The sequence below is a fragment of the Eptatretus burgeri genome, chromosome 10, assembly GCF_056783735.1.
Source record: "Eptatretus burgeri isolate ZD-2024b chromosome 10, Ebu_testis_v1, whole genome shotgun sequence".
NCBI classification, from domain to species: Eukaryota; Metazoa; Chordata; class Myxini; order Myxiniformes; family Myxinidae; genus Eptatretus; species Eptatretus burgeri.
Window position 1 is genome coordinate 60,351,909 of NC_140970.1, and position 20,961 is coordinate 60,372,869.

Genomic DNA, 20,961 nt, shown 5'->3' on the forward strand with positions numbered 1-20,961 from the left:
TCCCACTTACATCCTCCTCGTCTCACGACCCTCTTTACACCTGTCCTTCACCTACTTCCACTCCAATCACTCACTGTCCTCAATCCCTTCATCCACTCCCACTTACATCCTCCTCGTCTCACTACCCTCTTTACACCTGTCCTTCATCTACTTCCACTCCAATCACTCACTCCTCAATCCCTTCACCCACTCCCACTTACATCCTCCTCGTCTCACGACCCTCTTTACACCTGTCCTTCACCTACTTCCACTCCAATCACTCACTGTCCTCAATCCCGACATCCACTCCCACTTACATCCTCCTCGTCTCACTACCCTCTTTACACCTGTCCTTCACCTACTTCCACTCCACCCACTCCCACTTACATCCTCCTCATCTCACTACCCTCTTTACACCTGTCCTTCATCTACTTCCACTCCACCCAATCACTCACTGTCCTCAATCGCTTCATCCACTCCCACTTACATCCTCCTCATCTCACTACCCTCTTTACACCTGTCCTTCACCTACTTCCACTCCACCCACTTCCACTTACATCCTCCTCATCTCACTACCCTCTTTACACCTGTCCTTCATCTACTTCCACTCCAATCACTCACAGTCCTCAATCCCGACATCCACTCCCACTTACATCCTCCTCGTCTCACTACCCTCTTTACACCTGTCCTTCACCTACTTCCACTCCACCCACTCCCACTTACATCCTCCTCATCTCACTACCCTCTTTACACCTGTCCTTCATCTACTTCCACTCCACCCAATCACTCACTGTCCTCAATCCCTTCATCCACTCCCACTTACAGCCTCCTAGTCTCAGTACCTTTTCTACTCTTTAAACCCTGAGCACAAGCTGCAGGTTGAAGCTAATTCGGTTCAGCCATGGAGTACATAGAATTCAAACAATCAGCATTTGCAGTGGTTTTCAAACAGAGAATCGACATATTTTATTACGTTATGACTTATGATAGCCTATACCACCAATAATAGTGAGTGCTGCACGAAACAAACACATACACACACACACACACACACACACACACACACACACACACACACACACACACACACACACACACACACACACACACTTCAGCCTTGAGAACTCGGACTATAAACGTACAAATTAAAGAGAAAAAAGGCTTGATGTTGACGAAACAGTTAAGGTGGCTGCTTTAAAATCTTAGGGTCTCGAGTTTGAGTCCCCTGTAATGACATCAAATAACACCAGGTGGGTTGACTCCATCAACCTCTCATCCTTCTCAGGTTGGCAAAATGATGACCAGTTCACTGGAAACAGGAGGCACTGCATCAGCAGCACAGCTGCACCCCCAATGATGCAACCTGCAACCACAGACTGCATACAAAATAATGGCAAGTTAAAAATTCAAAGCACTTCTTTGAAATAAGTTTTTCGTTTTGTTGAATGAATCTGCTGCGACTGCAAAGCAAATATTTTGTTGATGGCAAATGTGGAAAGCAACAACATGCAGTTGGCCATGTGTGAAAAGTGGACCACGCAAGTACACTGCAACTCTTTGCGAAGTTTGATCTTGAGCATTATTTTTTTATTTATTGTCATGCCAAATGCGAGCTGGACTGGGAACCGACGTTGCCAAATAAATGGGATTGGGTTGGGTTGCATCAATGCCAGGAATTCGCTCCGTTTTGTGTGATCCTGCAATGTTGGCTGCGGAAATCATTCATCGATTATCACGGGCGAGCCTTCTGTATTTCCACACCACCATCCTTGCCTCGCCAACTCACGATAAAACCGAAATTGTGGACAAAACACTTCATCTATTGCACAAATTGCTCCTCTCTTTATTTTGGTGGTGCATTGGCCAGACCACTACCTCAATCATTCCCCCCCCCCCCCAAAAAAAAAATAAGCAAGTTTACAGACATGAAGCAAAAAGATGCCGACTGCTAATGTGCATATATAATACGTGGTTATATAGCTCAGAAAATTCAAATTGTGAAAATGAAACTGCCTAAGATGTCTTTGACATACCATAAAATCAACATGGCAGACATGATTTTCTTCCTGATTATTGTGGGTGGAGTCAAACCAGCCCTCCAGCCAATGGGTAAGAAGGCTTCAGACGCATTCAGGCTCATTATATTTTTACCCCACACACGTGAAGTGAAAACAAGCTCAAATGAGCTAAGATCCTCGTCCTCTAAATGATGACGTCATAAAAACGAATATGACGTCATTGTGATGTATCAGGTTTGCGATAAATTATCTGTGCTAATGCCCGGCTTGATTCCCGCAAACAAAATTCAAACAGCTTGCCGAGTTTGAGATAATGTTATAGGCAATTTCCATTAGCGGCGATATTATGACGTAAACTTTTTTTCAAGAAAGAATTTCCAAAATCGGAGATGGTTACTGCCTGCGCGTGGGCTCTCTGCATAGACATGGCAAGTTTCACGAAGATCCGATGAAAACTCTGGGTTGTGAAACAAAAAAATGTAAAAAATTAGGAATGACGTCATAAAAATTGCTATGACGTCATAGTGATGTATCATATGTGCGGTAATTCATCTCTGCTAATGCCTTGTTCGATTCCCGCAAACAGAATTCAAAAAGCTTGCCTAGTTTCAGAGATAATTTTTTCGGCGATTTCCATTTGCGAAGATATTTTGACGTCACAACTTTTTTTCTCGGAGGAATTTTCAAAATCAGAGATGGTTACTGCCTGCGCAGGGTATTTTTACATATATATGCCAAGTTTCAGGAAGTTTCGATGAAAACTGTAGGCTGTGAAACAAAAAAAGTCCACGGGAAGAAGATGAAGAACAACTTGAGTAAGACTTAGAGATCCTCCATGAGGATATAAAAAATGGAGTTCAGCAATGAAGACCTGAGTGCAAGAAGTACTTGTCACATTTTAGAAAAAAAAATGAGCTGGCACCAGTACTATAATCTATAATGGCCAGAGCATCATTTGATACCAAAAAATTCTGAAAATAAGTACTCAAGTCCTGTATATTGGGATATGGTCATTGTTGAATTCACTAAAATGTAGTGCAAGAAATACCCAAGTCCATAATGTTTGAGCAAGAAGTTCCCAAGGCCATTACTGCCCAATCAAAATGCTTGTGTGTGTCATGTGACAAGCTATGAAAATGGCGACCATGGAGGCTGGACAGCATGGTGTGAATGAGGATAACCCTGATAACAGGCATGACCGGGGCAAAAAACGTAAAACAAACCCTGGAGACTGGGCTCGAAAGAGAATGAAGGATGCCAAGGCATCAGTATGTAGTTTCTATGCATTATACTTTGCTGGTACTGAAAAAGGCACTACATTCGTCATCAGGTTTTGAGCCCTCATAAAGGTGGCCATGGTATTTTTATACTCTTAAGAGTTGACTGTTGTAATATTTCCGATCTGGTATGATTTTGATGCAAACTTTCTGAGCAGGAGGACTTTGCTGAATGAGGGACTTGTGATGTGAAAGACGACTGGCACCAAAGTTAGGTTTTCTTTTATTCAGGACATTAATTTCCGATTTTACCGAGCAATTTTGGACTTAACTGGGTAATATTGTAGTTAACTGAGTATTTCTGCATAAAATTAAACCACGAAAGGCAAGGAGACAGAGCAAAAATGAGTTTGGCAATCAAAAATGAGCAATAAAGGGCTTTGTGTGTTAAAAGTACCCAAGTCCAGCCATTTTGTCGCAAAAAGTACCGAAGTCCTGGGCCTGGTTGCTCAAAGCATCGTTAAACTTAATGATCAATTAGGCTTAATCGATCATTAAATTCCTTAATGATAGATTAGCAAATGACAGGACTTAACAGTGTTGCTCAAAGGTTAAGAGGGATTTAATCAATCGTTAAAGTTAACGATAGCTTTGAGCAACAGCATTAAACCTATCGTTAATTTAATAGGTTTAATCGATCGTTAGGCTAATGATAGGTTTAACGATGCTTTGAGCAACCAGGCCCAGGTATTTAGCCACAAAAAGTACTTAAATCCAAAACTAATTTTCTCATTTTCTTTGTAAAAAAGGATTATTTTTCCACAAAAAAGGGTTTGTCTGCTCTGTATAGCCCCTGAAACCAGCAACAGGCTCCATAGTATGCCACCTTTAAAAAAAAAAAAGTATCTGCAGCATGTTTTGAAAACTGATCCTCAATATCTCAAAAGTGTGATTTTGTGACTAAAGTACTTCTTGCACTCGGGTCTTCAATTGGTTCAGGTCCCTCAATCTTAGTTTAATGACCAAAAAATATATTTTAAATTGAATGTTATATTTTGAACACAAATTGGAAACAAGTTTGCCGGTTTACAGTACTTTGGCTAGGAATTAGTCTCATTCACACATGCAAAGAGGAGTGATGTAATTTTTTTTATTTTTTGTTTCACTCTGTCTGCCTGTCTGGCAATCAAACACAATTGAAAGTAATTCCAAACAGGAACTCAATGTTTTTAAGGATGTCAAAAAGGACAGGCACAGATAACGAATGGAATGTGTTAGATAGGGTAATGTAATAGCCACTGCATAAATGGCGGTAAAACCCAGAATTTTTATTTATGTTCCTTTACACCTTTATTTAAATTGAATGACGTACGGGAACACTGTGGAACACAAATTGCCTTAGTTATACTTCCCACGAACCTCCAGTTTTACAATACAGTACTTTGAAATGTTCTCCAGGGTGGTGTGGTGGTGGTGGTGTAAGACTGCTTCACCAGGGTGGTGTATAAGACTGCTTCAAAAATGCAAAACTTCTGGATATTTTTTATGATATTTAAAATTGTTTTACTTCAATTGAAGTACTGTAGATACTGAACACTGCATGGGGGTATCAAGTTCCATGAACTCTCCAGTTAATATATGCGATATATCAGAAGTGAGGATAGTGGTGGCCACATTGACAATGTCGATGGGTAGTGTGCCCCACAATATAACTAGTGATCGGGGTCGACAACCATCCTTGCCCATGTTGTGGAATGTTAGCTGAGGTGCTAACTTTTTCGCATTATCATCCCCACCACCAAAGGTGGAGGTTGTTGTTTTCACCACTGTTGGTCTGTCTGTCTGAGCAGGATATCTCAAAAGGTGATGGATGGATTCAGACCAAGCTTGGTGGCCAGGTTGGGTGTGACAAAGATTAATCGATTCGATTTTGGTGACGATCCAGACACAATAATTTTTCAAGTGATTATTCACCATTCAATAATGGGGCCAAAAATGATGTCTCAAAAAGTTATGGATAGGTGATGAGAAAACTTGGTGGATGAGTTGGGTGGGTGACCAGAACAAGCCGATTAGATTTTGGTTCAGGTACAGATCCAGATCCAGCCCATCAGTAGAATACAAAATGTAATCTGTTCAGTCTGTCGGAGGTATGTGGACAACCGAGTGATCGACGTGAAACTTTTAACATTGGAGTGCCTATATATATCTATATATCTATATATATATGTTACACGATCATTGGATGGAAAAATGTGGCTGGTCTTCCAGCAAATCTTTTTCTGCAGGCATGGGTTGCAGAATGTTTCACGTATCAGGAACAAACTCAACCAAATAAATATATAAAGGCACAACCTCCAAGCAAAGCGAGAAGAGACGACGAGTATGACAGTTACACTAAAATGTATCTGGAGAAGCAACAGGAAATACTCGGATAGTGGGAATTTAGACACGTTTCTGCTGCACCATGTATGACAAGAACGAGCTCGTTGTATATTTGCGAGGTAAAAGCAGACAGACAGCACTGAGCTTACTTCTGTGTACCATTGTCTGGGCTCGAAAGTTTTAATACCAAACCCAGAACCTCTATGATGGTCTTGTGACAGACATCAAAACGATTAACATGTCAATGTGAGCAACCATCCCTTGGTGGAGTAACAAAATATTTTATGGCCATTCATGGATTCACAATGTCTATCTAAAATTAAACACATCAGGAAACAATGTATAATTGATGGTTTTTGAAAACTTTGCAACAAACGTGATGATGGAAAAAGATCTATCCCGACTCCTCTCCCCTCGAGACCTGTGCAAGTTTGTAAAACCTACCCATTGAAGTTTTTCATTGCCTCCTAAACATTAGCAAGTAAACAAATTGATGTTGATGTTGCATACTTGCACTATTTTTGGCCTGGAAGGATGGCCTCAATTCCAAGAGTTATGGGATGCACAATCACCTTGAAGCTGTCCATCCAAAGTTCAAATCCTGACCCAAATATAAACGGTCATCCGGGAGTTTCATCAATGTGTGTGCCATCCCTGGGATGGACGTTAAACACGTCCCGTTTGCTGGCATTTGTTTGTGGACGTCAAACATCCTTCAGTGTCCTTCACGAAGAGTATGCGAGCTCTCCCCAAAAACAATGAACGAATTACAAATCCCTGTCGTAATTACTGCTGGAAAGGCAATGGCAAACCATCCAGTATAACCCTTGCCAAGAAACTACTTCAGCCAAAAATCAGCCTTTTGCACACAGAACGTTGTTGCAATCTGGAGTATGTCGTCACCCTTATCAAGAGGACGTTTGAGTTGTTTTGTTCTGCCTGCTCGAAGATGGGATCAAATTTTGTCAACAAAATTTGTTTTCACCTAAAAAGGATTGCGAAAGTCAAAAGGTACAAGGAGCTCATACTAAGGAAGAGGTCATTTGGCAGACCATGCCTGCACTTCATCCATATCTAATCAACTGAATCTATCAGTATGATAGTTACCCAATCTCATTAGTTGGGGGGGGTAGAATAATGGTGCTCTCACAAAGAACATCATGCTCCACAGCAAGGGAACCACATTATAGGCAAAGTATTTTCCACAATAAACACTTTAGATCAGAAAGTCTTCTTGTATGACAGGTAAATACTTTAAAAATTATACCTGCCATACAGGTAAATACCTGACATACAGGTAAAAAGGTAAATACCTGACAGACAGATATCTGCTCGTAAACTGTCAAAACTTTAAAAAATTACAAAAGTTGTTCATGACTGAATCATTTGCTCAACATGCATATACAAAAATCATACACTGTTCTAGCAGTGTACAACATATCAACCTTTACATACCAAAGGACCCATCCCTTACCAACGTCACGTACCAAGGCACCTATCCCTTACTGACGTCACATACCAAGGGACCTATCACATGACGTAATGCATCCCTCTGGTGGTCCTCTTCAACTTCTTGCAATTAGGGTTAATCACCTCTTCACGTCCACCCTTACAGGCAAACAAAAAAATTCCTCAATGATTAAAATGGTTTCTAATTGTGTAACGATTGGAAAACTACTGCTGATGCTCAAGATCACATTTGCTCCAAATCACAAAAATGGAAGTTTAAAGTAAATGCCCTTTGTACTTTTACAAACCCACCTGTCACTACCAATCGGACGGTTTGGTGAGATCCTCGGATCAGCCCCTACACACAATCGGAGATCGGGCCGTCCGCGATACATGTCACACGTTGCTGTTGTATCGGCTCGTGCCAATGCACCGAAAAGATGAGCGATCTTGACTTGCCCTCTCGAGGAAGTGAAAGTCGTAAACAATGCACTGCACCATTCCGTTCAGGATATAAATATCCTTGCAGGCCAAGTTTTGATAGTCAGTAGAAATTTTATTTTATATTCGTAATTAATTTCAAAGTTTCCTACACAAACCCAGGGAGATCACCATTGGTTTGGAAACATGTCAGGACATGCGAACATTCACATTGCACGAGGGTACCTTGCTTTGGTGGCTTTGGTCCACAAAATGTTTAGTTATTACAGTTTGAATTCAAAGGTTGCCTCCCTGGCATGTGCACACAGATTAAATGGCTGTTTATAAAGCAATTTATTGATGGAACCACTCTCCAAGGTATTCATCCAGATTTAAATGAAACAGATTCCCATTTCTTCACCTTGTCAGAGTTTTCTTGTACCATTTCGGATTGAGGAGGAAAGAGTAAATCAAAACAATGAGCATCAAATTGATTGTTTTTATTGTCAAAGCACTGAAAATGACATGGATTGGCCTCGTCCCGTGCTGAACTCGCTGAAGTAGACCCCATCCAGAAACTTGCAGCCGTTTGATGCAAAGTGGTTGCTTCTTGGATGAACTGCACAGAGGGAAATAGATTCATGTCAAAGAAAGGCCACAAAGCAAAATCGTATTTGCTTAAAAACTCTGCAACAGAATGGATTTATAATCGGATATCTTGTTGGCTGCATGGTAAACCACACTACGAATGACAGCCATGGCAGTCACATGATGCATTTCTCATACATACACAAAGGTGTGACACACACACACAATTGTAAAGAGAGATTTGAGTTTGTCGCAGGCTAATTCACCTGGACCATTCCCCTTTGAAGCAGTCTTGTGACACAAGCAAAAAATATATACAATTGTTGAGAAATAAGCTACATGTTGAAGAAAAGCATGATATGCATGAATAGGTTGTGGTGGGAGTGCAGAATAGTAAGAATTCAGAGCATTTTTTGTGGCCGACAGTGCACCATGGCGTGAGTGAGATATCAGGTTTGGCACTGCAAACACCATGTATGAAGCAACAACAAAGCAACTCCGATAAGCAAGCAAAGTAACCATTCATCATTGGGGTACAATGAACAAACAGCAACTACTACTTCAACAACTCCAATTATGGTGTTGTTCCCTTGTTTTGGGTCCATAGTGTTCTCTAGCCAACCCCACATCTTTCACAAACTGGCAAGGCCACCATTCAACTGAAAACAATTTGTTCATGGTGTCAGATAATTAGTCCAAGCTCTTTACAAAAGACAGTGGGTTCTTTCCTCCCAACTCTACAACCATTTGTCGTTACTTAAACAGCCCCAACTATTTCCAACCTAGTGTGTTTATGAATGTTTTGGGGCCAAGCATTACTATGGGGCCCAAGTTATGGCTATGGTATGTTGATGATACGTTTGTGATCATGAAGGCCAATAAAGATTTATGAATTAAATCGTTGAGCGGCAGCCTATTAATTATATTATATTATAACCGCACTAGAAATCGAAGTGACAACATCACAGTCATACCGAAGAAAAAAAAAAAAAAACAGGGAGTCTGGAACACTGACGCTAACCATTACATTGACGCGTTTCGACTTATGAGTAACGTACAAGTAACGTGCGTCAACGATCGCGTAACGTGCCTACAACACATTACTCATACGTTAGAAATAAGTTTCGGGTACGCTAAACATTACCTCGACAAGCTTCGTCCAATTTCTGACAAACTTCAGATCTTTCGGCTGTTGGTGTTGCATAAAACCATCTCAGTTTGTATTACAACACAAGCATCGACTCGGCATATTTGTAGAAATTTTTAAATTATTTGCTGTTTGAGTTCAATCGTTCTGCGATGCAACCAGTGTACAGAACGGAAGTAGTGTTGCGGGGTCGGGACGTCGACCGCGAGCACAACCGCCAGATGGAGCCGCAAGTCGGCTCGACCGATCGCCCGGAATGTATAGGTCGTACTTTTCGGAAAAGTCCGGAAAAGTACGGGTCCCTTTCGAACCGAACTCGCCAACAGGTCACCCGCGAAGAATAGGGTGAATAGCCAAATTTCTATACACTTAAGTATCTACACGGGAAATTCACCCTCGGCCGACTTTGTCCGAATCGAATCGCTATCGCCGACTCGGATCCGGCGTAACCGAGAAGAACTACCAAAGTCGGGCCAGACCAAATTAACAAGTTACCAACACTAATCCTCAAACACGCGTCATGTCGAGCCAATGAAATAAACACAAAACGAGCTGATACATTCAACAATGGGGGTATTTATTTACAATAATGGGGGGGGGGGGATTAGGGGAGCATGTACAGTGGGAAGAACAAGTATTTGATACACTGCCGATTTTGCAGGTTTTCCCACTTACAAAGCACGTAGAGGTCTGTAATTTTTATCATAGGTACACTTCAACTGTGAAATACGGAATCTAAAACAAAAATCCTGAAAATCACATTGTATGATTTTTAAATAATTAATTTGCATTTTATTGCATGAAATAAGTATTTGTTCACCTTCCAACCAGTACGAATTCCGGCTCTCACAGACCTGTTAGTTTTGTCTTTAAGAAGCCCTCCCATTCTCCACTCATTACCTGTATTAACTGCACCTGTTTGAACTCGTTATCTGCATAAAAGACAGCTGTCCACACTCAATCAGACTCCAACCTCTCCACAATGGGCAAGACCAGAGAGCTGTCTAAGGACATCAGGGACAAAATTGTAGACTTGCACAATGCTGGGATGGGCTACAGGACAATAGGCAAGCAGCTTGGTGAGAAGACAACAACTGTTGGCGCAATTATTAGAAAATGGAAGAAGTTCAAGATAACAGTCAATCTCCCTCGGTCTGGGGCTCCATGCAAGATCTCACCTCGTGGAGCCTCAATGATCATGAGAAAGGTGAGGGATCAGCCCAGAACTACACGGCAGGACCTGGTCAATGAACTGAAGAGAGCTGGGACCACAGTATCAAAGAAAACCATAAGTAACACACTACGCCGTCATGGATTAAAATCCTGCAGCACACGCAAGGTCCCTCTGCTCAAGCCAGCGCATGTCCAGGCCCGTCTGAAGTTTGCCAATGACCATCTGGATGATCCAGAGGAGGAATGGGAGAAGATCATGTGGTCTGATGAGACCAAAATAGAGCTTTTTGGTTTAAACTCCACTCGCTGTGTTTGTAGGAAGAAGAAGGATGAGTGCAACCCCAAGAACACCATCCCAACCGTGAAGCATGGAGGTGGAAACATCATTATTTGGGGATGCTTTTCTGCAAAGGGGACAGGACGACTGCTCCGTATTGAGGGGAGGATGGATGGGGCAATGTATCGCGAGATCTTGGCCAACAACCTCCTTCCCTCAAGAAGAGCATTGAAGATGGGGCGTGGCTGGGTCTTCCAGCATGACAACGACCCGAAACACACAGCCAGGACAACTAAGGAGTGGCTCCGTAAGAAGCATCTCAAGGTCCTGGAGTGGCCAAGCCAGTCTCCAGACCTGAACCCAATAGAAAATCTTTAGAGGGAGCTGAAAGTCTGTGTTGCCCAGTGACAGCCCCGAAACCTGAAGGATCTGGAGAAGATCTGTATGGAGGAGTGGGCCAAAATCCCTGCTGCAGTCCGTGTAAACCTGGTTTAGAACTCCAGGAAACGTCTGATCTCTGAAATTGCAAACAAAAGTTTCTGTACCAAATATTAAGTTCCGTTTTTCTGATGCATCAAATATTTATTTCATGCAATAAAATGCAAATGAATTATTTAAAAATCATACAATGTGATTTTCAGGATTTTTGTTTTAGATTCCGTCTTTCACAGTTGAAGTGTACCTATGATAAAAATTACAGACCTCTACGTGCTTTGTAAGTGGGGAAACCTGCAAAATCGGCAGTGTATCAAATACTTGTTCTCCCCACTGTAAGAGGCAGAATTAAACCGAATAAAGCAAGACAAATAATATACAGGCAAAAATACTTATGCAATTTCCTAATTATCAGACGGGCCGACACACAGCAGTGGACCCCAATGGTCTTTATTGAGGTCTTCCCGCTCGAGGAAAGGGAGCTGAAGACCAGAGCCTGCACTTGGACCTATCCACCTCGTGTGGTCTTCGACGATCCGGCTTGATGGGACTCGAACCCGCAACACGATGCCACTCCAAGCACCCGGGACAGAGGAAAAACGTTGGACGCCAGGCACTGCCAAGCCAACCAGACCAGACAAATCGATCACTGCCAAGCCGACCAGACCAGACGAGTCGATCACTGCCAAGCCGACCAGACCAGACGAGTCGATCACTGCCAAGCCGACCAGACCAGACGAGTCGATCACTGCCAAGCCGACCAGACCAGATGAGTCGATCACTGCCAAGCCGACCAGACCAGACGGGTCGATCACTGCCAAGCCGACCAGACCAGACGAGTCGATCACTGCCAAGCCGACCAGACCAGACGGGTCGATCACTGCCAAGCCGACCAGACCAGACGGGTCGATCACTGCCAAGCCGACCAGACCAGACGAGTCGATCACTGCCAAGCCGACCAGACGAGTCGATCACTGCCAAGCCGACCAGACGAGTCGATCACTGCCAAGCCGACCAGACCAGACCAGACAAGTCGATCACTGCCAAGCCGACCAGACCAGACCAGACGAGTCGATCACTGCCAAGCCGACCAGACCAGACGAGTCGATCACTTTGGCTCAGACTCTGACTCTCCGACTCTGACTTCTTTCCAAGGCCCTGGCGTTCCTTATATCGCATTTCTCCTGCATCAGTGTCTGCGCGTCTCACACCTCTCATTGGTCCGGGGTTCGGGGGAACGTCGATGGCTGCGTGTCTCACGCCTCTCATTGGTCTGAGATTCGTAGGAATGTCGATGGCTGCGTGTCTCACGCCTCTCATTGGTCGCGGGGAACATTCCATCTCTCTGGGGCGGAGTGGGAGCTCCAGTGGCTGAGGTAAACTCCGCCCATGTACGTGATTGAACGCACGTTGCCAATGGCGTTGGTGTGAGGAAGCGAGGTGAAGGCGTGTTGTTGTTATAAGGGGTGTAAAACAAAAGAAAACCTGACTATTAAAATAACTTCACAGCGCATTTACACAGATTCACCCACTAGACAAGGGAAGAGGAAGCTATCTATAAAACACATTCCGAAATATCTGCACTACAGGACCTGAATGTTGAGTGTGGTCATGGGTTCCAGATTCGCAACAGTAGCGCATGCCTTCACGATGTGACATCACGGCTAATCTGAAGAATATCGACTTTGAATTGCAAACATACCTAATTTATAATTCAGAAATCGAAAAAAAGAGATCTATTTTGGGGGGTATGAAGGTATAGATGAGCGTCGAGGTGGTCTGAGCATTTGGGTTCTCCTTTAAGGTTGCATTTCCAACAGTACAACAGCAGGAACCCTTTAGAAATAGAATAAAGCTCGACAGACATGGAAGGAATAAAATTATATATAGTACGATTTCTTGAAACAATATAAAACTAGAACGGCACTCTGTGGAGCGCATACCTGACAAGGCTGAGCAGTTTTCGTTTTGTATCCCAAGGATCGGCCGGATCTGGATCTGGACCTGAACCAAAAACAAGTTATGTGACTCCACCGCAAGGTGGAGCCATGGGAAGGGGTTGACGCCGGCTCGACTTCTCCCCTGCCAAGGTTTAATGGCCCTGGCCCATTGTCCTCCCCTCTTTCCCCCTTCCTCCGCATTTCAGGTGTTGACCACCACGGTGCAGAGCCGGCAGACAATCTCCAGACCACTGGAGTGGACGTCCGAAGCAGTTTGGGACCGTGAATCATCCCAATATTGGTTCACTTGTGGTCCCCTGTGACGAACGCCGACCCAGCGCCCAGATCCAGTCCCCAGATCTGCACATTGGGCGTGACGGGCAAGACCAGAAGAGTGTAGGGCACGGTGTTCAACGAGATTGCCAAGCTGGCAGCATCTAGCACGCAACGACCCAGCTGATAACCAAGTATGGATAAGCCAACCCAGGTCAGGAGTACGAGATTGCCAGCAGAATACCCGTCGCCGACCCCAACAGACTGGAGGAATTCTGGGGGAGGGGAGTTAGTCATGTGTTCACGGGATACCCGAGTAACCTAACTTGCCTTGTTTGTCACCTCACCAACTAATCCACCGAGTTGGTTTTTCACAACTCATCCACCACTTTGAGATATCATGCTACATATAGTTTTTGGCCCCATCTCTCAATGGTGAAGAATCACTTCAAAAAAAAAATTCCAGCATCCGGATCCAGATCTTCACCAAAATCCAATCATTTCAACCTTGTCACACAGACAACCTCTCCACCAAATTTTATCCAAATCCACCAATAAGTTGAGATATCCTATTCAGCCACCATAACAGCAGCAGCAATGTGTTGTAAAAGATCCTTTTCTCATGTATTTTTACTTCATTTTACATCCTCATTGAGACACACAGATGGACATGCTGAAGGTTTGTGAAGTCTAATGTGTCATATTTTCATCAAACACATCAGTGAAGCGACGGATACGCACGGCTAGTCCATATAAAAGTAATAGTGGGGATTTCCAGTACCTAGGATGCTTGCTCTATGGTGGCCTTTTCAGACACATAAATGCCATCGAGGAACTTGCGAATGTCCTTCTTTTTAACAGTTGTGGACTGCTGGATCAGTGCAGCTGGTGGTCAAAATACAGCATGCATATGTGGGAAGCAAGCCAATGGAGAAATTGGTGAGTTGGGGAGAAGGCATGGACATAGGAATATCAAAAGCAGTAAAAATAAAATAAAAAACAAAACAAAGTAAACAACAATAAATAAAACAAAGGTATTGATGAATAGTACATTTGCGGCCAATCACCACATTGCAATCAAGATTTTTTTTCTTCCCAATCCCCCTTCCCTTCCACTCAATTCCTATCCAACCTTTTCCTCCCAATATTTCTCTTTTAGCACCTTCTTTTCCTATTTGTCTCACTCGATTTACCACCCAAACCATCACATCACATATAAGCAATAAGTAGATGGCGCTTTGTCATGTTCAACGTGCGATTCAAAAGAATCAAACGTACCGGAGTTCGAGACGAGCTCGATGTCGTTGCCTTCGAGAATCAGCTCATCCTTCTGTGCAGTTGAAACAGTGCAGGTTACACCTGAAGGAAACATTGCGAAAACAGCAATTGCCACCTTTTACAGTCTCCAAAATCAGCAGTGTCAAGACGACCAAAATTACTTCAATTTCTCACTTACCAAATGTGGGAGCATCTTGTTGCACAAAGAATAGAGGGAGATTATTGGAGCCTTAAGCACACTTACATTCCAAAACTCAGTTGTACACACACACAACTTGATTTACTTGTTTCAAACAGCTTCTTCCACGGAGCTTACAAGTGTGTTGTTTCATACAGGTTCAAAAGGCGTTCAAGGAATGGATGATATTTACAAATAACCAGTCGATGCATGGCTGAGAAAGTACAGCAACGTGGCATTAAAATAAACAGGTTGGCATGCCAAGCTGTAAGATGATGGGGAATTACATGCAATGCAGAAGAGCCGAGTTCTGGTAGAAGGAAAATAAATAAATAACCCCCATCCACAAGAGGACACATGGGGTGGGGTTTTCATCAATTCAAAGAAATTGGTTGTTCCACATGAAAAGAACCCTTTTCCTTTTTACCCCATCCTTTCAGATTACAATGAAATTGGGTACTTTAGTAAGTATCAGCAACAACTGAAATATAAAACTTTAGCTTCAATGGTCACCTTATTTCCAAGATGTCATCGAGATTTTGACCGAGATTTGTGCAGTTGATTGGGGGGGGTGGGGGGGCAGATATTGAATGCATGTGGCATTGAATGCATTCCTTGAGATCATGTTTTACTTTTGGCATCAATTTTAACCGTTTTTTGTAATTACACATGATTGTGAAGCACAACTGCATCATGAAGAACAACTGCATAAATTTAAAGTAGAGTCCATATGGAATTTTCTGTTGCAATACACAATCAAGTTTGGTGCTCACACTCCAACAGATGACCTTGAACTCTTCTCCAGTCTAGCTCCTTCTGTTCTCGGGTCTCCGACCGTCCAGGATGCATGCGCATTCTTCCAGTAAAACTCCCTTCAGGTTAAACTCCCAAAATTCAGCCTAATTTGTCCACATCCACACGTTTGTTCTTTTCTCCCATTTGTGGAACCATCTTCCTGGGGCTATTTAATCTCATTCAAACCTCCTGGACTTCAAGCAAGCAGTGCACCACCAGCTCGTCATCTTCCATGCCTACCCCCATTAGCTCGACCCAGCCCAATCCTATTACTTGCAAATCACCGTGTTTACGAGTCATCTTTATCCTCCCTCTCCATCGATCCTCTTTTCCTGTCAATTAGTTCCTTGCTCATCACGTCCAACTGTGACCCCACTGCCAGTAAATTGTCTTTTTATCCCCAGTCACCTCACTCTTCCATGAGCCAATGTTTTGTAAACAAATACATGACTACCATGAACAACAAAAACAGAGACCATACAAGTGATTGAATGGCTGAAGGAAAAGATTTGAAATTGAAAACATACAACTCAACCGCAAATCGAGTTCTCCCCAAGAGTGTTAGGAATTTGATACCTCGAATTTTAAGACAAGAGCAGCCAAGTGAATTTCCCAAGAAAAGGGAGCTCTTTCCACATGAAAGCCAAATCCTGGAAGGATGTTTCTCATAGAGGAAGCAACTGACAAATGACTTGGATTTTGGGATGTCTTCATTGTGGCCTTTTCTTTACCTTCTACAATATTTCAATTGAAAAAGTAAAATAAAATAATATTTAAAAGGTCACACAACGGTGTTCTGGTGAAACTCCCAATATATGGAGTTTAACCATAACACCAATTGATAGCACAGTCAAAGGTTTCACAACCAAAGCTAGTCTCAATCAACCATAGGATGATCAAATGAAGTCACCAAAACAGCTGTTTGAATGGGACAAGGAGACATTACCAGGTGTCAACTGACTGTTACAAAAGGTAGGATTGAAGAACAACAAACTACTCAAGCAAAGATCAAAATAAACAAATTCAATTCATGGAACCCAGAAAGTTCAGTTCTCCAAAACGAAAGTGGTAAATAATACACTGAAGTCAACAGTGAGATGAAAACACAAGAGGCCTATGCCTTGGATACGTTTGTTGACAGTGACAGGATCAAAGTAAGATTTGTTCATCCAGCAAGGACCATCCTCATGATAGTTATTTTTACAAGAAGGCCAGATGAGCAAAATGTTTCTCAATACAGCATCTCATCAATCATGAATATTTACAGCACACATGAAATGCAAAGTTGGGGGTTAAGCAATTGGTCTGTAAGAGAGTCAACTCCATGAAGCGCAAAGTGGGGATTAACTGTCTGCAGACGTCAGTCTATGATCGAGGATCTACTTCATTTCAATCAATCCATCATCGCTTCAGACATGAAATCCTTCCTCTTCTCCAATGGCTTGATTTCCAATCATCAATTTGGTTTCAGACCAGGTCACTCTACCCTAGATATGCTGCTACTGCTCTCCCATCAATGGATGGAGGTCCTCAATGCCAGACAGGAAATCCGAGCCGCATCCCTGGACATATCACGTGCTTTTGACACAATCTGGCACCCTGCCCTACTCACCAAACTCTCTTCCCATGGTATTCAAGGCCATCTCCACTCATGGCTCGCAGACTTCCTCTCCTGTCGCAGTCAACGTGTGGCCCTAAATGGAGTTCTTTCATCCCCTCTTCCTGTGCAGGCTGGAGTTCCTCAAGGTAGCGTTCTGGGCCCTGTTCTTTTTCTGGTTTTCATCAATGATCTCTCGGACTCTCTGGAAAATCCTCTATTTCTCTTTGCCGATGACTCCACCCTCTGCCGTACCATCTGTCATCCCTCAGACCGGCAAGCAGCAGCTTCTTCGCTCACTGCAGATCTGGATAAAATCACAAACTGGTCCAACACGTGGAACATGTCTTTCAATCCAGACAAATCTCACACTCTCACTATGTCTCTTCGAAAGGACCGTTTACAAAACCCCCCATCCACTTTCTCAACAATCCTCTGGAAGAAGTCTTTTCTTTCAAGCTTCTGGGTCTCACTATCTGCCATGACCTTTCCTGGGAAAGTCACATTTCCAACCTTGCCTCAAAAGCCAGTCGCCGACTGGGAATCCTCCGTCGTGCAAAGTCCTTCCTCGGCCCTCTTGAGCTCCTGACCACTTACAAAGCTTTTGTCCGTAGCCTGATGGAGTACTGCTCTCCCTCTGGGCTGGTGCTCCTGCCTCCCACCTTTCTCGACTTCACGCTGTCGAAACCAGGGCTTTTAAGATCATTGGCATCTCCCGCAATGAAGCTGAGTCTTTGGGCCTCTCACTCAATCACCGCAGGTTGGTCGGTGGTCTTTCTGTCTTCTACCGACTCCTCTCCAGCCTTGCCCCCTGCTCTCTCTGCGATTTGTCCCCAGCACATTTCCACAGGGCGCTCAAGGTCCGCCAACAACCCCCTTCTGGTAAAACTACCAAAATCACGAATCACTGCTCATCTTCACTCTTTCATTCCTCTTTTTTCCCGCCTTTGGAATAAACTTCCTCACTCTATTCTTTCCCATTCTTCCCTCCAGGCTTTCAAAACAGCTGTTCACCACCACCTCTTATCTTCCCCCATCCAAATCCTCGATCTTTTCTACCCCCGATAATCCACCCAAGCCCACTTCCTTCAATTCTCCTGCTTTCCTTCCTGAAAGTCCCTTTAATGTCCATCTTCCCCTCGCCATGTTCCCCGTCCCATCCCCATCCCTCTCCCTTCCACATTTCACCTGTGTCTGTTCCCCAATGTTTTGTCCCTTCCACTCCCGCCCCTCTTGTCTCATGCCTCATTGCTGTGAGTTGTGTGTTAGCTCTCATACGAGCCTCGACCAAGGTATACAAAAAAAAAAAAAAAAAAAAAAAAAAAAAAATCAAATTATATGAAGACCACAAGGGGAAAACCAGAGATGTCAGGATAAGTCAATTTTGAAGAAACTGAAAAACAAAGTTTCAAGACTTTGGTGGACTGTTTAATAACTGTCATATAGATGTCTTTTCCAGTAAAAGGAAGAGTGATCATTGGCCGATCAAATTAAGCATGTAGCATTTGCCAAGCTTTTGTGTTATTTAATTTAAGAGCAAAGAACAAATCAATGTTGCAAACTGACACCACTGGTTATTCCCTTGTTTAATAATTGCCATGCAATTTTAACCCAGGATGTGTAGCAAATTCATGCTTGTTGGTTATTAGCATACATTACATGACTTTGGTGATCACAGATTTTTTTTTTTCAACATTAAACGGTCATTGTTTTTTGTTTGATTGGTGTTCAATGCCATACTCAAGGGTATTTCGCTTATATGACGACGGATTCTCCATACTACTTAATATGATGGAAAACCGGGAGAAAACCAAGGATAAACCACCCCCGTGATAGCCGAAGTCACCACATGTGACTCCCTCATATACCTAAGCAGGGGTGATTGGGCGGTGGGTACATCGAATGAGGATGGGTACTCAGACACGCTCACCATTAAGCCATGGCATGGGTCCCATAAAAGTCACAATAAAGGTTTGGCCAGGCTTGAACGACGATATGCACCAACAACGGAGCCCATGATATAACCAAATAGGCCATTGTTGTGATAGTTTTTGCAACCTTTTATGACTTAGTTTCTCAACTCTGAATGTTATGATGGAACAGTTAACATGAATGATGCAGAAAGCAATCTTATCTGAGTGAAAACTTTAATTTTAATACTTTGCGGAACACAAAACCTGTGATCAAAAATAATAGATCCATGCTATAACCAAATAGGCTATTGTAGTGCTCAGAGTTTATGCTGTGAAAGATTTACAACCTTTCGTTTTTTAGTTTCTCAACTCTGAATATTATGGTGGAACAGTTAAGATGAATGAAAGGGAGATAACCAGGAGTAAAGTACTGACAACTGTGGGTTTCTACTTGTTCAGCTTTGACAACACTTGTTTTTTCATTGCACGGCTAAACTTTATACCATATAAATTATGACACCCCTGGTTATTTGTTAAAGTAATTTACTAATACTGTGAGAGGAAACCTTATGTTGCCAACTATTGGCAGGTGCAACAACCCTGAAATTTATAAAAAGTGACATCTCTGGTTTTCTCCTTGTGGTCTTCATATATTTTTAACACTTTTTCTCCTGTTTGTAGATTACAATTTGGAACACAGACCTACAGTTTATTTGTACTTGGGAAAAATTTTATGCCATCTCGACCAATCAAATTTTCCGCTCATGCTATCAGGGTCAGGGAATATTGACATTCAGAAGAAAAGAAAATCTTCACTCATCCTGTCAATCAACCAATATCACTTGAAGGTCACTGGATGCTGACAATACCATGAGGAAACATCTTCCCATTAATATAGCATTGTACACGTCTGTAATCAATGTGAACCCCGGTGGTATTTTTATTTCTTTTTTAACGTGATGCTGAAGGTAGAGTCGATCGGACTGCACAACCGATTTTTTGTTCCGAGTCACGGTCTTCTCGAGGACCTATCCACGTTTGATAGTCTCAGGTCACAGGTCACATATAATTAAACTAAAGTCTCAATCTTTTCCTCACTTTCGATATGTTCCATTGGGCCTATACAATTGGACATAGCATGAAAAGAGCTTCAAAATGATGCACAAATGAGCTCTCTGTATTGTAAAAGGATGACGTCAAGGCCAATTTTGTGAATCCATGACCTGTGGCACAAATCGACGTGTAATGTTCAATGACCCATATCTTGGGGAAAATGGTGAGCTCCATAAAGAGCTGAAATTTCACATTGCTTCATCGTTCAAATAGATCTTCCTTCAAACTACATGATGGCTGTATTGCTTTCACTTGGAAAGACCAAAATACAGAAATGATACGCTTGTCCAAATTGACAAATAAATAAAATAAAATAAAATAAAAAGGGATATTTTCAATACCAATGAAAGAAAATGAAAAAAAAATTGCATTTCTCCATGAGCTATCCATTTGAAGCCTCTTCATACATATACATGCAAGCACATCTTTCGAGCCACCACAACAGTCAAACCTCAGTTTCAAATCCATAATGAGGAGAGTTTAGTTGGAAACCAAGGTTGTAACAAAAAAAAATAAATAAATAAATAAATACTGCATGGATGACTTGTATAGGAAGCTCACACATTTTGTGACTACTGGAATTAATTTCAACTCTAATTGCAGAACAAGCAAGTGACATTTTGAAGTGTCTGTTAGAGAACGCGAAGAGAAAAAAAAATAATAATAACAATTTTTAAAAAGTAAATGGAGGTGAGGTGATGAAGATGATGCTGCAGGGTATAGCCAAAGGTGAGAAGGTTCAGTATGTAGATCGCCGTTTGATCCGAAAAGCAAAAGTGAGAGAAA

At 42.6% G+C, this 20,961-nt stretch overlaps 1 protein-coding gene across 4 annotated transcripts in view; it reads right to left on the minus strand.

The window, feature by feature from the left end:
- Positions 1-7,953: 7,953 nt before the first annotated feature.
- Positions 7,954-20,961, minus strand: part of RPL9 (ribosomal protein L9) — a 50,823-nt gene continuing 37,815 nt past the window's right edge. For 2 of the 4 annotated variants that reach the window (XM_085898601.1, XM_085898599.1), the window contains 3 exons: positions 14,580-14,660; positions 14,083-14,186; positions 7,954-8,087 (listed from right to left, as the gene is read on the minus strand). In XM_085898601.1, the coding sequence (XP_085754727.1) occupies positions 14,083-14,186; positions 14,580-14,660 (185 nt within the window). In that variant the 3' untranslated portion in view covers positions 7,954-8,087. The remainder of the gene's footprint in view (positions 8,088-14,082; positions 14,187-14,579; positions 14,661-20,961) is intronic. The other 2 variants (XM_085898600.1, XM_085898598.1) reach the window with 1 other exon arrangement.